We start from the raw sequence: 19,662 nt of genomic DNA, 5'->3' as shown, positions 1-19,662 counted from the left end.
CGCCGGTCACCCGGACCTCCACTGCCTCCGGAGGACGCCGCGCCCTGGGGGAACCGGCGGCGGCGCCTCTGTTTCCCGCGGAGCGGGCGCCCTGACCGGACAGGACAGGGCGGGGCGGGGGGCGGGACCCACACTGGGCATCATGGCGCTGCGCGCGGCTCCTGGCCGCGGCCGCTGGCTCGCGCGCGCGCTCGCGGCGCCGGGGGCGGCTTGGGTCCCGCCGCCGCCGCCCGCCGCCGCCTTGGCCCTGCCGCTGCCGCTGGCCGGGCTCCGCCCGCTCCGGCCCTCCGCGGGGTTCGCCAGCACCGCCGGGCAGGGGCCCGAGGCCGAGGGTCCGCAGCGGCGGGTGGTGGTGGTGGTGAGGATCACCAGCCCCTTCGCCTGGCTCCGCACCCGCTTCTACTACCTCCTCATCCGCCTCTACTTCGACCAGGAGTTCAGCATCGAGGAGTTCACGCGGGGGGCCAAGCAGGTGAGCGCCGAACGGGCGGCGGGGCTCGGTCAGCCGGCCCGGGGCGGTGCCTCAGGCAGGCGGGAAGGGCCTGTCTGCCTGCCCGAGGGGAGGGGTGCCCGAGCCGTGCTGGCTGCGCCTCGGCCCGCCGGCGGCACCTCGGGGCGGCCCCGCTGAGCCTGCCGAGGGGGCTGCCGGTGCCCGGGTTTAACTCCACCCGTGGACGTCGTAAGCGCCTCCGTTCTCTCGGTTCTCCGAAACTCGTGCGTGAAACAGATGGAGTTCCCCGCTTTTGGCTCCAAGTGCCTCACTTCTGGAGGAAGTGAGAATAATCGGAGGTGCGCTCTTCTTCAGACTTTTCTTGTTTTCTCTTCCCGTATTCCAGAATTAAAAGGAGCTGGTTTAGCCGTCCCCCTAAGCACTATGAAGAAAGGTGCTTCCAGGTGTTTTAGAGACTTTAAGGGGAAACGTATCTCCGCTTAGCTGGTTTTCCTAAAATGGCAACGCTTAGGCAGACGTAGAGCAGGTGCACGTATTTGTTTCTCCGAATTTATGAACCCAATAAGCTTTCTCAGCAGAATGTGTCAAAGAGGCAGTGATCTCGGAGCTGATCATGTAAAAATTTCAGTTATCTGCTGTGAAACTTAAGTTATTATATTTAATTTAAACAAAAGAAACCCCGACCCAAAACAACACACCAGGTGGTAGGGGACAGAATATTAAAATGTTTAAGATCAATTCAAGAGAGATAAAAAAACCCTACACCAAATTAGTTGGTGCGTGCAGAACCACCTGTTTTACCTTGCCCTGTTATTTTTGTTTGGTTTTACTTGCTGTGGAGTCCTAAACACGCTGTCAGCATTTCACAAGTACGCTATTTAAATATGTAGAGGCATTATTGTATGTAACTATGCCTGCAAAATTGAGGGGAAAAGGGGAGTTGAGTTTCCTGAAGTTTAGAGACTAAACCAGATTTATAAAGAAATTTTATAAACTGGAGCTTCTGTTTTGACTGAAACCAGGATTTGAACTGGGAAAAGGGGAAGGGGAACAAACTATTTACAGGGAAAGACATAGACTGTTTGAATTATCAAAAAGAGAGTAAAAACAAGTTATATACATTACTGTAATGCTTTTTTAATTAAGCTGTGCGTTCATTTGCCTGTTATCAAAAGGTGCTTTTTGATGCTTCAGATGAGAGACTGAAAAGAAACCTTATGTTTTTATCAGTTCATGAAATCACTCTTCTAACGCTGGAGGGCTTCCATTTCAGTGGTGATATACTCTGCAAACATTGAAATCTTAGATCATGGAATATTTGGGTAGCTTCTTGCATAGTGATGGATTTGTCTGAAAAATAAGCCAACCTAGTGTTATTTGTTCATCTCTCTCTCTCCTTTTTTTTTTTTGTAGGCCTTTTCTGTTGTTTCAAAGCTGCTGTCTCAGCGTAAACTTGACCTGCTGGATGAACTTGTATCAGCAGAGGTAAAAGCTTTCCATCTCTTATTCTAGCAATTGATTTTCCATTATGAAGCAACATGCGTTCAGCCTGTCATTATCTACAAATACTGCCAGTTTGTTTTAGTCTGGGAAAAACAGCATAATGCAGAAGGGCAGTTTCTGTCCTGCAGCTTTTTTATGTTTAATTTCAAGGCGTGAAACTTAATTTAAAGTTACTGTATTTAAAAAAAATTTAAAAAAAAAAAAAAATCTTGCCATTGAGCATAAGGACCAATTGCCAAAAAGATTGCTGTGTACCAGAAAGGATTGAAAGGCGGTGGGTTCTGGATGGCAGGCGGAATTGCGTACTGCTGTCGGTGTAGGCAGGTAGTTGACACTTTTGGTCTGTGCACCAGAATTCCGATGAAGAAAGGAACTGGTTTGTGCTCATCCCTGCTGCACTAATACATTCCCACCTGCAAGCAGATCATACAGCTAATTACTAGGTTTGGCTGGAAGGCCTCAGTCTTGTGTCATGGTCTCAGGGATATGGCTGACCTGGCTAGTTAAACATCAGTGCTGTGTGTTCTGTGTTTTTATGAATTTTTAATTGCTGAAGTTGTCTTGGCCTTCCCAGGGGACGGAGGTAGCAGATGCATCAGAGTCAAGTGGAGGAGATACTTGAGGTCTATGTCTGCCTTGTAACTGGATGTCAGCTTGGCCTGCCCTATTGCCACCCATGCCTTTGCAGCAAAAATTTTGGTGCAGTTCTAGTGCATCCCCACTGGACAATCTTGCCTCCTCTCTCTGAGCAGAGATAGCAATAAAATGTGAGTTTGTTTCTTATAGTTGTTTTGAAAGAGCATCTCCTCTTCCTCTGCTCATCTTAAATTCTTCAGGCGATTGGGATAACATTGATCCAGAGACCTCATGTAACCAGAGCATGTAGTGGATGAGGCTGTGGTACCACACTACTTTGTTGTTGCTTTGGCCAGTGAATTTTATACCGGCAAAATGTACGAGAAACCAACGTCTTATAGTGAAGATCGCTTCTTGCTTCCATGTGACCTCTGGATTTGTTTGTTATTCAAAAATGGCAATTCAGGTTAGGCTAAAAACTGAGTATGAGTTAAAAATAAGTGCTGCACAGCTTCATCCTTCCTTGTGACGTGCCTTTCTCATGTGGTGTTTGAGGTGATGCCTCTGTTCAGTTCATGCACCACACCCTTTTTCTACTTAACACAGCTGTGTCGGTCTTAGGACACTCAAATACTATGGATGTGAATGGGGTATGGAACTTAAGTCCCAGAGCAATGATTTTTCAGTCTTTTCTGATTTGCATGTGTTTAAACTTTTTCTAATGGGAATGTGGATCACAAAATGACAAAGATAAACTTAAGGGTAATGGAACCAATTTTCAAAGAAATTTGTGAAAGATAACTAAGAAATTATTGAATCAAAAGCTAAGGAATATACACATAGTGAGAAATCATCAGTGAGAAGGCAGAGTGTAAGTATGATTGTGGAAACAAGCTTAACTGGTGTTTTCTAGGCTTACGTGTCTTGCTTTGCAACTTCTGATTTGAGGGTACCTTTTCTAAAAGTTTTTTAAAATACTTTGTTTTCATTGGTTTGAACATCAAATGGATCTTTAATATCACTGAATTAGGGTTTGAGAGTGCCCAAACTTCCCAGTGCTTTTTCACTTCCACTGTTGTATATGTTATACAAACGTTTTGGTGATACAGCTCATTTATTAACTGCAGTAGAAAAGACTGTAACTTAAATTTCCTAATGAAAAACTGACAGTTTTTCTGAATTTAGGTACTTCAGGTGCTGAAGGAAAAGATTTCTTTGCTCCCTGACAACCACAGGGATGCTTTAGCAGCTGACATTGATGCAATCATGTACACAACAGAAGGAGATGTTCGCATTTACTATGATGATGATGGTATGTTTAGAATTCTAAAACATTTCAGCAGTGGGCAGTCTTATTTCCTGGTTTTGCTATTAAGCAGGCATTCTCCTTACAGATGTGGTTTTGAGTACTGTTTCTCATTCCTTGCTCTTCTGTTTATAGTTCATCTATATATAATTCCCTGGTTTCCTTTTAAACTGGAACCTGAGAGATTATTGTTAATAAGTCACGGTACTGTTTTGACTTCTGTTTAGGTCTTGCTCATTCCTCTTCTTTTGTAATTTCAGATTTTTATACTATTAGTCCTTAGCAATCTCAAACCACTCAAAAACAATTATTTTACTATTTGCAGAAAGCTGTTGCTTCAGGAATGGAAATATATCTTCCAAAAAGAGTAGTGAAGGCTGGATAATGAAATAAAATTTGCTGTCTTCATCTCTATTCTGCTTTTGTGGAATATACTTTGTTCTAGGACGACTTGATTATTTTTTTTTTTAAGCTAGTGATGATGAGCTCAAACAAGTTTTTGTTTTGGTTAAATACCAGCAATATGTGCTCAGTTCACTGTCAGACACAGTCGAGATGGTTTGTAGTCTAACCATGAGTCTTCCAGTGAGCATTTCAAGTTGTCAGACCCAGTGAGCTTTATTCCTGTTTTGGGGGATAGGGAATTTTTTTTTCCTCTTAGTTTGCTCCTGAGGTTCAACTACTCTACATACTTTTGTAGTATCAGTAGTCAGCTTTGGACCTTGGGGTAACCATCTTTTCTTCATATGGTTTGATTATGTACGATGTCATGCAACACTCATGATAAAATACATACCTTTCTACAGAATGTATTTTTATTGTTGCTAAACAGCATGAATATGGCTTTAAATATCTTTATTGTTCATTATTCTATCATGCATTCTTTATGGCTGAAGTCAGCTGCCCTTCCAGGGTTTCACTAGAATATATGCTAGATAGCAAATAGGAGTATTTGACCAATGAGAAAAATGAGATCTACCTTATGCTTTGATTTATTTCCAACAGGGAGGAAGTTTGTTAGTATTCTGATGCGTTTCTGGTATTTGAATGGTGCTAACCTACCTGATGAAGTACCAGGTGAAACCAAAGTTTTCCAGATTGTGTTTGGAGATGAAGGCACGAAAGAAAAAAGACATCTTTTAACAGCAAACTATGAGTAAGTTTACTTGTCCTTTTTTTTTTTTTTTTTCTTTCCTTCACGTACATGGGCTAGCTGTGTGGAAAGCAGTTTGGGAACTGAAAGCATTCACACTGTGCCAGTGCAGAACTTGGTATGTTTTAATTTACCTTGATTCTAATCTCAGTTAGTTCTCATCCAGCTTTCCAGTTTTTATTCTAGGGCCAAATGACCCCTTAAAGTCATTATGTTATTACCTTGCTTCTGAGTTGAGATTAATGGAAATTCTTTCTCTGTCAGGAAGAGCAATAGTTGGGTCATTGAATGATGTTTCTGATCCTTTCCTATACTGCTGCAGCTTTCAGGAAATAGGCCAATTATCAGTCCTTGTTTCCCATTTCTTGCAGTACAGCTAACAGCAGTGCAGTCAAACCAAGCAGCCAAGCGCGGTGCTGTTGACTTGTCACTTCCTGCACAGAAGTCAGAACAGCAATGAGCTGAAAAAGTAGCTCATGAAAGAGGAAATTTTTTAGCCAAATGCTTTCTGCAGAAAGGCAGAACAAAGCAGGCATCAAATGGTGTTCAGATAATTCATGCCACTCTCATCCAAGCCCTCAAAGCACACCTTAGGTAGATGGATTTCCATAGAAATGCTTGTAATGTCTGTTTTAGTGTACTGATCTCAGAGCAGTGCAGAAATATCTGCACAGTTGGCAAAATTTACTGAAAATAACATTCTCAGAAGTTGGAAAAAGTGAGGATTTTTGTGAGAGAAATGCAATATAATCAATGACTTCTACACCCGCATTTGAAATGGAGAGACTATGGAGCCTAGATGATCAGGAGCTCGGAAACAAAGGAAGCACTCTGAGGACACCAGTGCTTTTTGCCTGGATGGATTTTTGTGGAACCATACCTTAGCCGAATTCAGCATCTTTTTTAGAGTTGGAGGCTTCTGAGGCTCCATTAACCTCAAGAGCCTCCCATTAAAGCCCTGAATATCTGTTCCTAATCCCCAGCAAGAGAGATCTTTGCAAGTATGCATTCCTTCTGCTATTTACAGTGCTAACCTAAACTCAAATGGACAAAGATGCTACAGGCCTTGGAAGCCTAGCGTTAAGTATTTGGGTGTCTGGAGAAGACAGTTTCCAGGAGTGGCTTTGCATGTAATTGCAAAGCAAAGAGGTTATACTGCTCTTGTCCACAACATGCAGGTTACTTGGGGGCATGAATATCCATCTTGAAGCTCAGACTTATCTTTAGATGACAAGCAGTCAAAACTGACATGCTCAGGGAGAGAGGCATTCATGACTACAAAAGGAAGAGGAAGATTCTTTGAAAATAGGAACGGATGTTTTCATTTTTCTTTCAACAACTGCAGAATTTTCTTTCAGGGAGATTCAGTACTACTGTTAGCTTGATCTTTGATCTACTTCTGAAAATATATTACTTTTTAAAGTACAGTTAAGTAAAAATGAAAAATTTTCAGGCAGAATGCATAACATGTGATTTCCCTTTACAATGCAGTTAATCCCATTAAATGAAACCCTTTATTTAGAGATGAAGGTCTGCCACAAAGCTGTATTCATAGTTACTGCTATGAAAACTGAGTGCTTTCTTGATATCAGGGTCTTTACTGTTGCTGCTTGATCCTGTCTGTGGGATCTGAACCAAAACACTCTGAAGTCAGTGCACTTTGATTCTTACTATAGAATTAATTTTGATCTTCCGTTTTGGGGCGTAAGTGTCAGAGTCTAAGGAGCTTTTACAGGAATCACTTCAAAGTAAAATACTTCTTCATGATTTCCTGTTGGTGTTAGTAGCTCTTCAAGGATCAAGTAAGTTTTAAATTCTTCACTTACTGTCTTTCCTTTTCCAGGTTCCAAAGGGAATTTACAGAAGGAGCAAAACCAGACTGGACAATTACACGGATTGAACATCCAAGACTATTAGAATAAATGCCTTCTACAGTTTTTTTATGTACCTTTGTAAATGTTCTGATGTAACAAATATCAGGCTTTTTTTTGGTCTCTTCTTTCCCTTCCTGCCTTCTCCTCCAAAAGAGGGATGAATTTTGTATGTTTGATCTCCCCAAACTGTTTCTGAAACTCACACTATACTATAGGATTGCAATAAAGCCTTTTTGCTGGAACAGGCTAGTACAAGTTTAATTAGTACTAATGCTCATCCAAGCCGTTTACACAGCACAGTTTCACACAGGCTGATCTTACGGGTATGTCGACTTCTTACATTCTGAGAAGAAATGATACTACTTGAAGATAAACAACACTTTCATGGATGGTGGCTCTTCTGAGTTATTTTCATATGTTTCTTTTTTCCCTAGGGACTGTACAATATATAACTGAATAATATGGAAGATGAAATAGAGGTAGATGGACTTCTTAGATTGTCTAGCCTCAGCAGTTCATTTTGAGGTAATCTTGCTTTTGAATATATTTGAGATTAAGAAAGCTAGAGCCATTATCAGTATTTGGTACAGGTTTGGAGTAAGAAAAATCTTTTAGCATTGCACTGGGAAAATGGATCAAAGATATATATATTTTGAAAAATAAAAACAACATTCCTTTCAATTCAATAACATACAAGCAATTCCAAGTTTAGAGGTTTATGAAAGAAAAATCAGTCGAAAACATGAATTTAAAAGAGGACCTGACAGTGAAACTAAATGAACTCCTCTGTTTGAAATGCTTGTTGAAGAAATGAGCAAATAATTAAAATTAGATGTTGCAACTTAACAATTTCCCAATTCTCAGATTATCTCTGTTTCTGGAACATGAGATCCCTGGTGTAAGTAGCCTGCGATTTTTATATGCAGGTCAACAGGAGATCATCATAACAGTTTTTTTGTCCTCTTTCTCAGCTTTAAAGATAAAGCTAACTTTCTACCCAGGCATGTTGTAGAGATCCGTGCAGTGTTTTGAAAGTGTAAAATATATATAATTACTGTGATTCACAGTAGTTGTGATTGAAAAGTATGAATTGAAATTTCCGTAGTTCAGCTCTTTTGATGCAGTGATTTAATGAGAAGACTGTTTAAAGCTTTAATGAACATGTTTTTATATCAAATCTTGGCAAAATAATAATGGTATTTTGCTCTGCCTTAGTGGCAGCAGCCTGGGCTTATAATGGAGAATTTGTGATTTGTCCTCTGGACAAAGTTCGGTGATGACAGCCTTGTCTTCAGCAGAGAAACAAAATTCTGTATTTAAAATTATATATCGCCATTTTGTATGCAGTCAGTCTGGATAAGTTTGAGGCAAAGCGAAAAATGTTTATTATTCTGTGGGCTGTTTGCTGGAGTGATGCTAAATAGTAGCATGTCCAGTTTGGCCACTGAATGATGTGCTGCAAGAAGCTGCCATCAGCCATATTTAACATAGTAACAGGAGAAACAAGCAGAACACTAGTGAAGTGTGCAGATGCACTTAAGAAGAGAAGTCATTATTATGGAGCAAAAGAAGGCAAAAGCCCATGAAGCCATCTTTATATTCAGGAGTGTCTGCTTTCAAGCTAAAGTAACAGAGGTCTATCTAGAAATGCTGGTATATCTTAATTTTTAATTTTGTTTATTAGTATCATTTTTGTTTGATTGGATATATCAAAAAGGCTGTTATGACTGATGAGGGATTGCCCTTTTACTAGTGAGTGCTCCGTTTTTGGAAGCAAAGGCTCCATTTTTGGAAGCAAAGGCAGAGTAGACCCTTCTGTATGACTAATAATGAAAAATTTTTTGTTCACTATAAAATTGTGACTTGATAAGAACACACTCCAAATGGATGCTAACAGTTTTGCTGAAAAAAAAAAAAATATGTGATTGGAAATTTACATGTGCCATTTTATTCTTTCGAAGTTGTGTTTGTCTTGTGGGTTGCTGGGGGTGGCTGTTGGATGTTTGGGGTTTTTTCTCCTCTAATCTTCATTTTTAAAATTACCCTGGAGCTGAGATATCTCCATCAGATGCAGAACTACCCATGGCCTTCTTGCAGCAAAAATAAATCTGAAAGGCACATAAATTACTAAGCTTACAGTACTGGAAAGTGGTTTGCTTCCACAGCGAATAAAACTGGTGTAATTAAACTCGATTTACAGTCTAATATTGTCTTCAGAAAAAAACACCACCACCCCACCCAAAAAAAAACCCACAAAACAACCCCAAACCCAACTTGGAAGGAATGGACAAATGTACATCTTCAAGAAGAGGGCATTGAAGTTTACAGGAAGCATTGCCTCTTTTTTACCTGCCATCCATAAATTCTCTGTTATAAATGTGATTGTCATAGGAATTAATCAGACTGAAGCAAATGTCAGTGAAAGGCATTTGTCATCTTAGGGCATCCACATTTTCTCTTGTGGAAATACTTTTCTTCCATGTCACTTGTTCAGGCAAAACAGGAACTTAAAGAGTTTTGACGTTACCACCCAAACATATCTACCCAAACCTCCTATTATCTAAGATAAATGTATTTAGTGTCTCCAAGCTAGCTCCTGCTGAATACATTTCTATATACTAGAAGGGTTGTCCCAAATTCTCATGGCAAAAAGGGTGAGTAAGGGGTTAAGTTTGCTTCATCTTAGTCTAAGAATTAAAGGCAAAGATGGAGGAGAATTTGGGGATTTCCAGTGGTACCGTTCAAACACCTGTCATGGTTTAAACCCAGCTGGCAACTAAGCACCACACAGCCACTCGCTCACTCCTGCCCTGCCCCAGCGGGATGGGGGAGAGAATCAGAAAAGTAAAAGTGAGAAAGCTCGTGGGTTGAGATAAGAACAGTTTAATAAATGAAATGAAATAAAATAATAATGATAATAAAAAATGTAATGAAAAGAAAAATAAAAACAACAACAAACAAACAAGACAGACAAGTGATGCAAATGAAATTGTTTACCACCCTCCAATTGATGCCCAGCCCAAGCAGCAGTCCCCTGGCCAGCTTTCCTTGTGGTTTATATACTGGGCATGACATCATATGCTATGGAATATCTCTTTGGTCAGTTGGGGTCAGCTGTCCCGGCTGTGTCCCCTCCCAGCTTCTTGTGCACCCCCAGCCTACTCACTGGTGGAGTGGTGTGAGAAGCAGAAAAGGCCTTGACTCTGTGTAAGCACTGCTCAGCAATAGCTAAAACATCCCTGTGTATCAACACTGTTCTCAGCACAAATCCAAAAGATAGCCCCATACCAGCTACTATGAAGAAAATTAACTCTATCCCAGCCAAAACCAGCACACCACCTTACTCTAAAAAATACTAACTTGTGTTACCGAATTTTTAAAAAGAGCTAAAGGAAGAACATCTTAATGATTTAGGAGTAATGATGCTGAACACTAGAACGATGTGGGGATCTCTGTGTCACAGCATGCTAGTGCTACCAGATTATCTTGCTGATTTGTCTCAGACATCACCTTAGAAATCACAGTATGTAAGGATTTGGGTGTGCCTTATTTCCCTTCCCTCTCCTTGCCTGACTTCCATTTTTGTTGTTTTAAGTCAGAAGGGCAAGTACAGTTGTAATTACGGTGTACAGCCTGTAAATTCCCATACATACCGATCTAAAATATTTGCAATTTTAGCCTGCAAACTTCTTCATTCAGACCCCAGTAATTCTTGAAAACAATGTTACCAGGTCTGGTAGTGATTTTTAGGGTAAAATTCATATCTCTGTTAGTAATGCTGACATTTCTGATTCATGTTACACAGAACAGTGAGGTCACAAGGTGTCTGGACTATGCTTAACCTGGGGGTGGAGATTCAAAGTACCACATTCTTCTCCCCTGGGTGAAATCGTATTTCTTGAGGTTCATGTGGAGTTTGGGAAGCCTTTATTTATTTATTTGTTCATCCAAAACTGTGGTCATGTTTACTAATTACTGACATTGCTCAGCTGTAAACAGCTGCTTGGCACAGCTTCAATGCATGTGTCTAAATCTTGACAAGCACTAATTAAATCTGGCCAACAAAAACCCCATTAATTTGCACTCACCAGTAGGTGGCCTTGGCCACAAAGCTATTGTAGCTGGGAAGTGACTGACATTAATGAGTGTAAGAGGAATAAAGAATAAAATGGTAGAGGCATTGATTCTTATTTAAGTGCTATTTAAATCATTCAGACTTGTCTTATTAAAAGGTCTTGATATTCTTACTGGCTTTCATAGAGTCAACGATAATGTCTTGTGTTCTCTCTGCAGTGCCTACCCATTTTAAACTGGCAATTTAACAGTGTTCTTAATATGGGAAAGTTGAGTTCTACATGTGAATTCACACAGGCACCTTAGTGTCTGTCGGTAGCAAACCTTAGTTTTGTATTCACATTTTAAAGTATGTTTACCATGTTGATTTTGGTTCCTTTCCCTCCTGTCCCAGCATTGTCTGATTAATTTGGGGGCTGCATTCAACTTTCTCTAGTTTTTAAGGCATGTTCACTCTTGACCTTACCTTCACTTCAGGTTATATTTAGTTATTTATTCTCAGGTCTCATGGCTGGAAAGCTGTTTGTTGTAAAAGTCATATTGTTTGTCACAATGGTGATCATACTGCTTCAAAACTTCACAAGTCCTGTGCCTCTCCTTTTAGTTGTGTGGTGTGGCTAAACTTGTTTTCTGCCCCATGTGCCTCATTGGCTGCAGGTGGGGGCCTTTGACATTTCCCCCCACAGGCAGTAGTCACATGATGGCTCCCAGCTTATATGAGGTGGGATACAAGTGTATGTAGTGGGAAGTGTTTTCAGTTTTATCTCTTTCTCGCATGTGGGTGTGACAGTTGGTCTCTAAGCATTGGACTGTGTGTGGGCACAGGAAGAGGTATTCAGCTGTTGAAAAAGCAAGTATTGCCTATGTAGCTGTGCTTTTGGTCTTCTAAGGGAAAGGCAGGTGGGCCAATTGGAGCTGCACAGTGAGTACTGACCGTGGTAAGTCATAGGGGTTTCCCTCCTTGTCTTTTACCTTTTTTTTTCTGTTGCTGAGGTGCTGTTCTTTTGGGTTTCTGCAGTACTGCCAAATAGGATGGAGACTGAGTATGTATATCTACAGGACTATTGAAAACACCTACTTTGACACAGCTTTGTCTCTTACCTGTATTTTGTCTCAATTCAGTGATGTATGCTTTTCCTAATATAAGGTTCTCCTATTGAAGTTGATGGGGAAACTGTCATGGATTTTAATGGGAGCAGACTGAGTACAACTTTTTTGCTGCCTTTGAAGTCACTCTGTAAGAAATAGAGGCAAGCTAAAATTAGACACGTTGTAGTTTATGTAGTTTCTCTTCTGTGCCATTTCCTCACTCCTCTGCTGTCACAGAACAAGACTTTTGATAGTGAGCTTGGTACTGTACTGCTCAGGATCTATGAGGGAAAGGAGCAGGACAAGCAAAGCAAGGTGCATGTGTGAGCAAGGTCAGATCACAGTAGTGTCAGGCTGTTAGGGCAAGATTGTCCACATGAACAAATCTGTTTTTTTTGGCATTGGAAATCTATCGCTGATTTGCTACTGTTGCACCTGGCAGAGGAGATGGCATTTTCACCAAGGATGCAGCCCTTTGCCTCAAGGACATGGGAGATTTGGCACATATAGGGAAATAGGTGGTGACTTGAATGTTCCTCTAAATTATATTTTGCAGTTGACAGTAACCTTTTTACATAACATGCTATACTTTTACTCTGATTTGTGTATGAGGGAAGGAGCTGAGTTTCCAAGATCAGAACTGAAGTCCAACCTTAAGTTTGCAGAAATTTCATGGTCTGATTGGGGAGGCATGGGAGAGGCTGCCCAGGTAAAGCTGTAGTAAATCAGAGCCAGCTACAGGCTGTCTCTGCCTTACACTAATTAGCAGCTGGCGCATCCCTAACAATCAGGAATGAAAAGGGGAGGGAGGGAAATGCCTTGATAATCCCTCTCTTCTGAACTTTCACTTGGCAAGTGCAGCATCCATAACTTAAGTACCAGCTGCTAAGTCTGGAGACTGAAGCTTCAGTGGTACAATTTGAATATGTGGGTAGCCTTGTTAAAACCTACGGGTCTATCAAAGTGTCAGTTTTTGTGCTTGCTGGTGGTGTTATGCTGTTTGACGACCTTCAAGCTTCTTACCTGCAGTACAGCCAAACAGGGTCATTACTTGTGGTGTTATTTTTTGTGTGTGTATATCATTTTATAAGATGAAAACTGATAAATATAAATAATAGTTTGGGGTATATTCATATATACTTCCAGCGTATTTTGCACAGTTTTCTGCCTGTACAGTGTTCCTGTGTACAGCTTGTGCTGCAGGGTCTCCTGCAGTGTACAATTTAATGTCTTGCTTTCATTTCACTGAAGGATATGGATTTCGGCAGGGGTAGCTAGGTGAAAATTAGTGCCTGCATTATACTGGAGATCTGCTGAAGTGCTCTAATGGCTCCTGGCGAAATCTATGAAGTTATAATAGCAGAAGTAGAGAGAGGAAGGGGGTCAAAGGTTAATGGTAATGCAAGATTCTTATGAAGAGGAAGCTGCATGTATTCTGACTCTTTAGAGCAGAAACTGTAACAGCCCTGAAATGGAAGTAAGTTTAGAAAAACTGAGCAAAATAAAAACATTGTGAGAAGGTCAGTGTTCTGAGTAGATGTTGTTCTCTAGCTGCTAATCCCTGCTAAAAGGTAGGTGAGTATTAATTTTTCTCAGAAATTCTCTTGTCAGGACATCACCTCAGAATCCTACAAGAAATTCTCCTTTTTACTAGCATATTGGCAACCTAAATAGGCAATAGAATTTGTCTTGATTGTGTGTCAAAAGTAAGGTAATCTCTATGTTATCAGAAAGAAACTAGGTCTAGAGGATTTACAGTGACTTGCCTCAGTTGTGAGGGAAGTCTTCTGAAGACTTTAAAATGTGAAGACACATCTGCTGAACCCTTTGTTTGCAAGACCCCAGGTTATTTGTCTTTAGCAGCCGTCAATGCCTTCTTGTGAGACTGATATATTCATTCTGCAGTCAAATGGCCTTCTTGCTTTTCTACTTATTTACTTTCACACAACCCTCTTCTTTCATAACCTTCTTGCAGATCTAGCTTTTGTACAGTGGCTAATTCAAGAGGTTAGCTGGTGATGCATCTGTGAACAAGTATTAATCTCATTGGAGTCTCAGAATCATTTGATTGTCTTTTCTCAAACATCTCAGTGTCTCTAATAGCCTAACCAGAGCGGAGTGCACTGCTGCAGATAAGCCTGCTGTATTTATCTGGTGTTGAAATAATATCCTCTGCTTTCATACTTCTATTTATGTATTCTCAAGCTTGGTTTGCAGGATCTCATTTCTCCCGTTAAGCATGGTAGCTAAGAGTACTTGAGATTTCTCCCTAGCATTATTTCTGACCCTGTGTGTGACCAGTAAGGATTTCTTTCGTTGTTTCATTGGGGTTTTTTTGTCCAATGATGCATTACCACCATAGTCTCTTTCCCTTTGTTTTTAACCCTGTGTGTTCCTAGTCTTTCTACTATATTCAGTATGCTCTTCCCTTCTCTCTTATTCCTTTTGCTTTCTTTATGGTGGATTAAGTGATGATTTCTTCCATCCTGTGCCCAGAAAAATTAAATAAATCTGTTTCAAAGATTATGTCCAAAGCTACTTCAAAAAAACCAAAACGGCTTGCTGGTTTAGACATTCAGAAAATGCCAGAGGAAGGCCAGTGTTACTTTCCTGTTCCCGAGTTTTCACAGAATCACTAAGGTTGGAAAAGACCTGTAAGATCATCAAGTCCAACCATCAAAGCTCTTATCATGAGCTTTTATCTTGCTGCGTGTCTGCATGTCTTTGCTGGGACAGGCATAGCTGTGTCATTGGAAGTCAAAGCCTGTCTGGATGCAAGTGATTCTGAAAATTGACCAGAGTACCATGTCACAGTGCATGCACCCTCCTGCATAGGTCTCTAGTCATATTCTTCATATGTAAATTGATAACTCTCAATACAGTTTTTGATAATGTAAAATGTCTGTGTCCATTCAAGCACTAATCCAGCCCATTGTTTGAGTACAAAAGACCTAGTTCTTTGCTTTAGCTTCTGTGCTGCTTTATTAAGACAATGCCTGTGTAACTTATATTTACATGATCTTTCCTTATTGCTAAAATTTTTCTTGAACTTTCACTAGACATCTACTTAAAGAACCCTCCTGGTATCATCTGGGTGTAGAATGGGAGGTGGTAGAGTCACCCTCCCTGGAGGTATTCAAGGAGCGTGTGGATGTGGCATTGTGGGATGTAGCTTGATGGACATGGTGCTGTGTGGTGTTGGGTGGGTTGTGGCTTGTTATTGTTGTTGTGTGGCGTGGGTTTTGTGGGTTTTTTTGTTTTTTTTTTTCTTTTGTGGGTTTTTTGATGTTGTGTGTTTTTTTTCTTTTTTTTTTTTTTTTTTCCCAGGTTGGACTCGATGATCTTACAGGTCTTTTCCAACCGTACTGATTCTGTGATTCTGTGATTCTATGGGCTACAAAGCAAAGAGGATTTTAAAAGGATTCAATTAGATATATGGTGTTGCTTGCTTGCTTCTTAGCAGGTCTGGACTTTGTGGTTTGTAAGAGCTGTTGTGGGGGAGTTTTGAATTGCTTTCTCATCCCTTTTAATTTCTTGTTTGCATTCACAACAGGCTGCCTGTTTTAGTAGTCTTCTATATTTCTCCCTAGTGGACTATATTTCCTGTTTTCTTTGTGAATAGCACCATATGTAATTGTTGTACCATTGTTGCTTTCTTCCTGAATGATTTGGGAACTATTTTGGAGCTTTTATCAAGATATACATCCCTCTCCCAAGTGTGTCAGCTCTCCATGTTCCCAAGTTAGTCCTGAACAAGACTGGTTTGAAATCCACATATGCACTTCCACATACTTTCATTTTCCTTGCCCACATTTCTGTTGCATTTCTTTGTGACAGTCTTGACAGCACTATTGCAGTGTGCCTTTACTGACTCCGCAGCTATTTGGAAGATACAGGTATCTGAGGGAAGTAGCTTGATGCTGTCATTTCAGGTATTCTTAAACTGATAGTCCTGATTATTAATGAAGACCATGTCTAGATATGTGGTCTTTGTGGGTTTTGTTTGGGTTATTGTGGGGTTTTTCTTGGTTTTTTTTCCAAATGCTGCATCAACATGATGTTTCAGACAGTAAATCACTGAGTAAATTTGTAACTTCTGTCATCAGGGCCCTAAATGCCTGAGGTGCTTCCTGCTTCATATTCACAGGGCTGAAGTTGCACATAATTCATGCTGAAATGACAGGATTTTAATTATTTTATTGAGTCATATTTTATTCACATGCCTTTTCTCATTCAAGATTCTCTGATATGAATTAAACACTTCTACGTTAGTTCTACAGACTGCTGTAGCAGCTTAACTTAGACTAATTTTTATGCTCCTTAGCTTGTGAAACACCTCTGGTTTTGAGTTTTAGCTTCTGTGTTTTCTACACTTTCTCCTCTTCTGTTTTATTCTTCCCCCTAGAAATTGTCCAGAAAGATTGTATTTTCAGTGGATATTTGAATGTCTGGCCTTAAATGCAGATCAAAGATCCTAAATAGGGAACACTGTATGTGTTCAGGGGACTTAAATGTAGCATGGTTATTATCACTTGTTCAAACAGCTTTTTATAATTTCCATCCTGTTATTCTCAATGCCTTATTCCATCCTAGTATTCTTAATGGTGATTTCCACCAATGCAGACAAGAGCAATACCAAGTAAATGTGGAAGAAAAGTCACTTTGTGAATACAGGAGTATTGTCTGTAGGAAGAGGGTGCTGAGGAGAGATATGGATTTGTAATTCTTCCCATTTTGTTTTGTCTTCCCAGGCAAGAGCATACTGTGCTGCACGGAATTTGTTCAGTGTGGAAGCTACTGCATGATTAATGTTATACTGGAGTGGGTCTGCCAAAATTCTTAAACCATGCATTGTAAGCTGTGTGTGGGCATCCTTAGGCAGTTTTTAAATAAAAGGCATGAAAGGATGTCCCCATGTGGCATAAGGCATAAAGACTTGAGAGGGGTCAGGCTGGCAAAATAATTCTGGTGTTAAAAATACTGTTCCCATTTTGCTCACCCTCATGCTTAGTTCTCAGGTGTAATGGAATTCCTAAAGAATAACTGTCCTTTATGCTTGCTACACCGCTTCATATTTTCCTGGGTATATGGCTGTTTAACCAGCTTGCAACCAGTGGTTTAACAGTGCATGTCATGCACTAACCCCTCAGTGTATTTGTAATGAGGATGAGGTACAGCAACCTGAGGTATATATCATTCCTAAAAAGGTGTTGTATACATACAGAAATGTTAATGTATGTGTGCTTTCTAAGCCAGCTATTGTACCTGGTCTTTCTAAGTCACTGAGAAATGAAAAACCTGTTTTGCATGCAGTTTTCAGAGCATTTTATTTAATATGTTCATTTACAGATGGAAATGGGGCGGGGGGGGGGGGGGCGCGGGTGGAGGAGGTCTTGAATATCCAGGTTTACTTGCTGAGTCGACGAGAGAATGCAGTTCTCCAGTCTCAGCCTAGTGTGGTTTCTGTCAGGTCAGTCTACCTCAGTATTTGTTCTTCGTTAGCGTGTTCTTTTAAAGCATGCATTTTGCTTGTTTGAGGCATAATGGCTCTATTTTCCAAAGGCCTGAGTACCTAGGGTTTTTCAATGACTTAGCAAATGGTATTAGGCAGTTGCACTGCTGAAGTCAGCTCACATAAGACATGACTCAATCCATTCAGTCTTATAAATGACTCCTTTTGATTTCAGGGTGCTTCAGAATAGGCTGCGATTCACTGAGGAGCCTGGGTACTCAATAATACGAGGTGCTGCTGAGCGTACTAGCCCCAGTCCTCCCAAATATACCATAGAAGTATCATGGATTGCATAGTTTTACTCTTGCTTTTTAAGTTTTATGGATTTCTAGGAATTTTGGTTTGTTGGTTGTTTGGGTTTTTGTTTTTTTTTCAGAACTATGACCAGAGTGCCTGTCACATTGTAGACTTTATAATTCCAGGTTTAGATTCATTTTATGAATCTGAGCCTCAGTTTCCCACTTTGATAAGTTTTCTTAAGAACTACTTGGAACATGTTCTTGAATATTACTGTGCCTGTTGCTTTGTCACAGAGCAGGAGCAATGACCTTCTTCACTGAGTGCAGTCCAAAGCCCAGCTTTGCATGAAACCAGACCTGTTCTACCCTAGCATGGTCTTGGAGCGGTAAAGTCATCTCTACGGTGTTACGTGGGGGACAGCCTGGCTGCCCAGAGCAGCTGTATGCTGCTTTCCTCAGAGCAGCAGAGCTCTCTGAGATAGCCCTCTCCAGGAATCAAATTGCCCAGTGTTTGTGCTTCAGATACTTCCCTGACCTATATACCAGACTAAAGCTTCCTGTTCTAGTATTGATTTAAGACTTAAGTATCAGTGGCTTATTTTTCTACATTATAATTCTCTTCCGTATTTAACAGTCCTCTGGGATATGCAGAGGGCCAGTGTCAGACCTTCCTGGCAGTCAAGATGGGGGTGAGGTGGGGTGGGGAGGGCTGTAAAAGGCATGTGCAGGACATTGTTAAAAGTAAGCAGAGCTTGAATTACAGTGCAACACAGAGTATTTTGATTCAGCAATCAAATTGTGTACTGTACTAATTTCCAGAGTAGATGAAACGCAGGTCTCATTCTCTTGCAAGCTCTCTCTTCTATTTGTTACCTTACCTTAAAGCTTCATCTTACTTATAACTTCTGACCCAGACTTCTCATTAACTGTTCCCAAAACACTAGAAAAGGGAAGTAGAAGGTCATTCCTGCTTCATGTAGCTCTCTGGTTAACAGCTACGCCTCTCAGAAAAGAGAAAATAGCCAGTGGTTAAAAACTCACCATGCTCACCCTCATGAGTTAATAGTACTGCTGCAGCATGCGCTGCTTCTCCCCAGGATCCTTATGTGGCAGCAGTCAGCACAATGCTCCCAAGTGCTCCTCACTGCAAACAATGTAATTGTTGGCAAAGAAAGGTTTACTCCTCTCCTTCCCCCCCTTGGCTACCTATTCCCTCTGTTACTTCTTTGCTGGTTTGAATTTAAAAAAAAAAAAAACCCTGTCCTAGACTGGGCTCCCAAAGGACTACAGACTGCTCAGAAGTCTTGGGGTTCTTTGCTCAGATATCAGCCTGGTCCAGCAGTCATGAGCTTTGTGGAAGTGTGAGAAATCATTTATATTCTGCCTCTGCATGTGATCAGCCCTGCAATGCTGGGTTGCAGGATTGTGTCTTCTTTCAGCAGCAGTTCTCCCTTGTGGAGCCTAGTCTCTGCAGTTGAACCAGTGCTTGGGCAGCACGCTGTCCCCAAATGAATCTTGTTACGTCAGACCATCATCTGTATAGTTGCTGGTGTCCTGGTATTACATACTAATCTTCCCCCTTAGTTTTTCTGTCATTATTGTTCTGATCCAATATTGCTGACCACAAGCAGTCAAAAGGGATGGTAGTGGCTTAATATTTGTAAAACAAACAACTGTGAGATCTGACTGCTTTTGGTTTGTTTTATTCTGGCTTTCTGGGTTTGTATGCTCATTAAAGGCATCTTTTTTTGAAGCTTTTCTCTGTGACATTGAAGGCAAGGAGTGTGTATCTTCCAGTGCCACTGAGACTGTCCCCGGTTCACATGCTTGTAGGAAATGGTGGTTTAGGATCCATGTGAGGCGTGATCACAGGCATCAATAACAG

General features: G+C 40.8%; 1 protein-coding gene across 1 annotated transcript; it reads left to right on the top strand.

Moving 5' to 3' along the window:
- The first annotated feature begins 142 nt into the window (after positions 1-142).
- Positions 143-7,597, top strand: MAIP1 (matrix AAA peptidase interacting protein 1). The gene is made up of 5 exons (XM_059820625.1): positions 143-472; positions 1,865-1,936; positions 3,716-3,842; positions 4,842-4,992; positions 6,833-7,597. The coding sequence occupies exons 1-5, from the start codon at positions 143-145 to the stop codon at positions 6,909-6,911; spliced, it is 759 nt and encodes a 252-aa protein (XP_059676608.1). The 3' UTR covers positions 6,912-7,597.
- The last annotated feature ends 12,065 nt before the right edge of the window (positions 7,598-19,662 follow it).

This window comes from Gavia stellata, chromosome 8 (assembly GCF_030936135.1).
Source record: "Gavia stellata isolate bGavSte3 chromosome 8, bGavSte3.hap2, whole genome shotgun sequence".
NCBI classification, from domain to species: domain Eukaryota; kingdom Metazoa; phylum Chordata; class Aves; order Gaviiformes; family Gaviidae; genus Gavia; species Gavia stellata.
The sequence above is the reverse complement of the archived record's forward strand: the minus strand, read 5'-3'. Positions and strand labels throughout refer to the sequence as shown.

Excerpts from the sequence above, each read along its gene's own strand:
- MAIP1 (XM_059820625.1), top strand. The coding sequence starts at position 143 with ATGGCGCTGCGCGCGGCTCCTGGCCGCGGCCGCTGGCTCGCGCGCGCG. Across the intron at positions 473-1,864 it reads TCACGCGGGGGGCCAAGCAG|GCCTTTTCTGTTGTTTCAAA; the intron begins GTGAGCGCCGAA and ends TTTTTTTTGTAG. Across the intron at positions 4,993-6,832 it reads CTTTTAACAGCAAACTATGA|GTTCCAAAGGGAATTTACAG; the intron begins GTAAGTTTACTT and ends TTCCTTTTCCAG.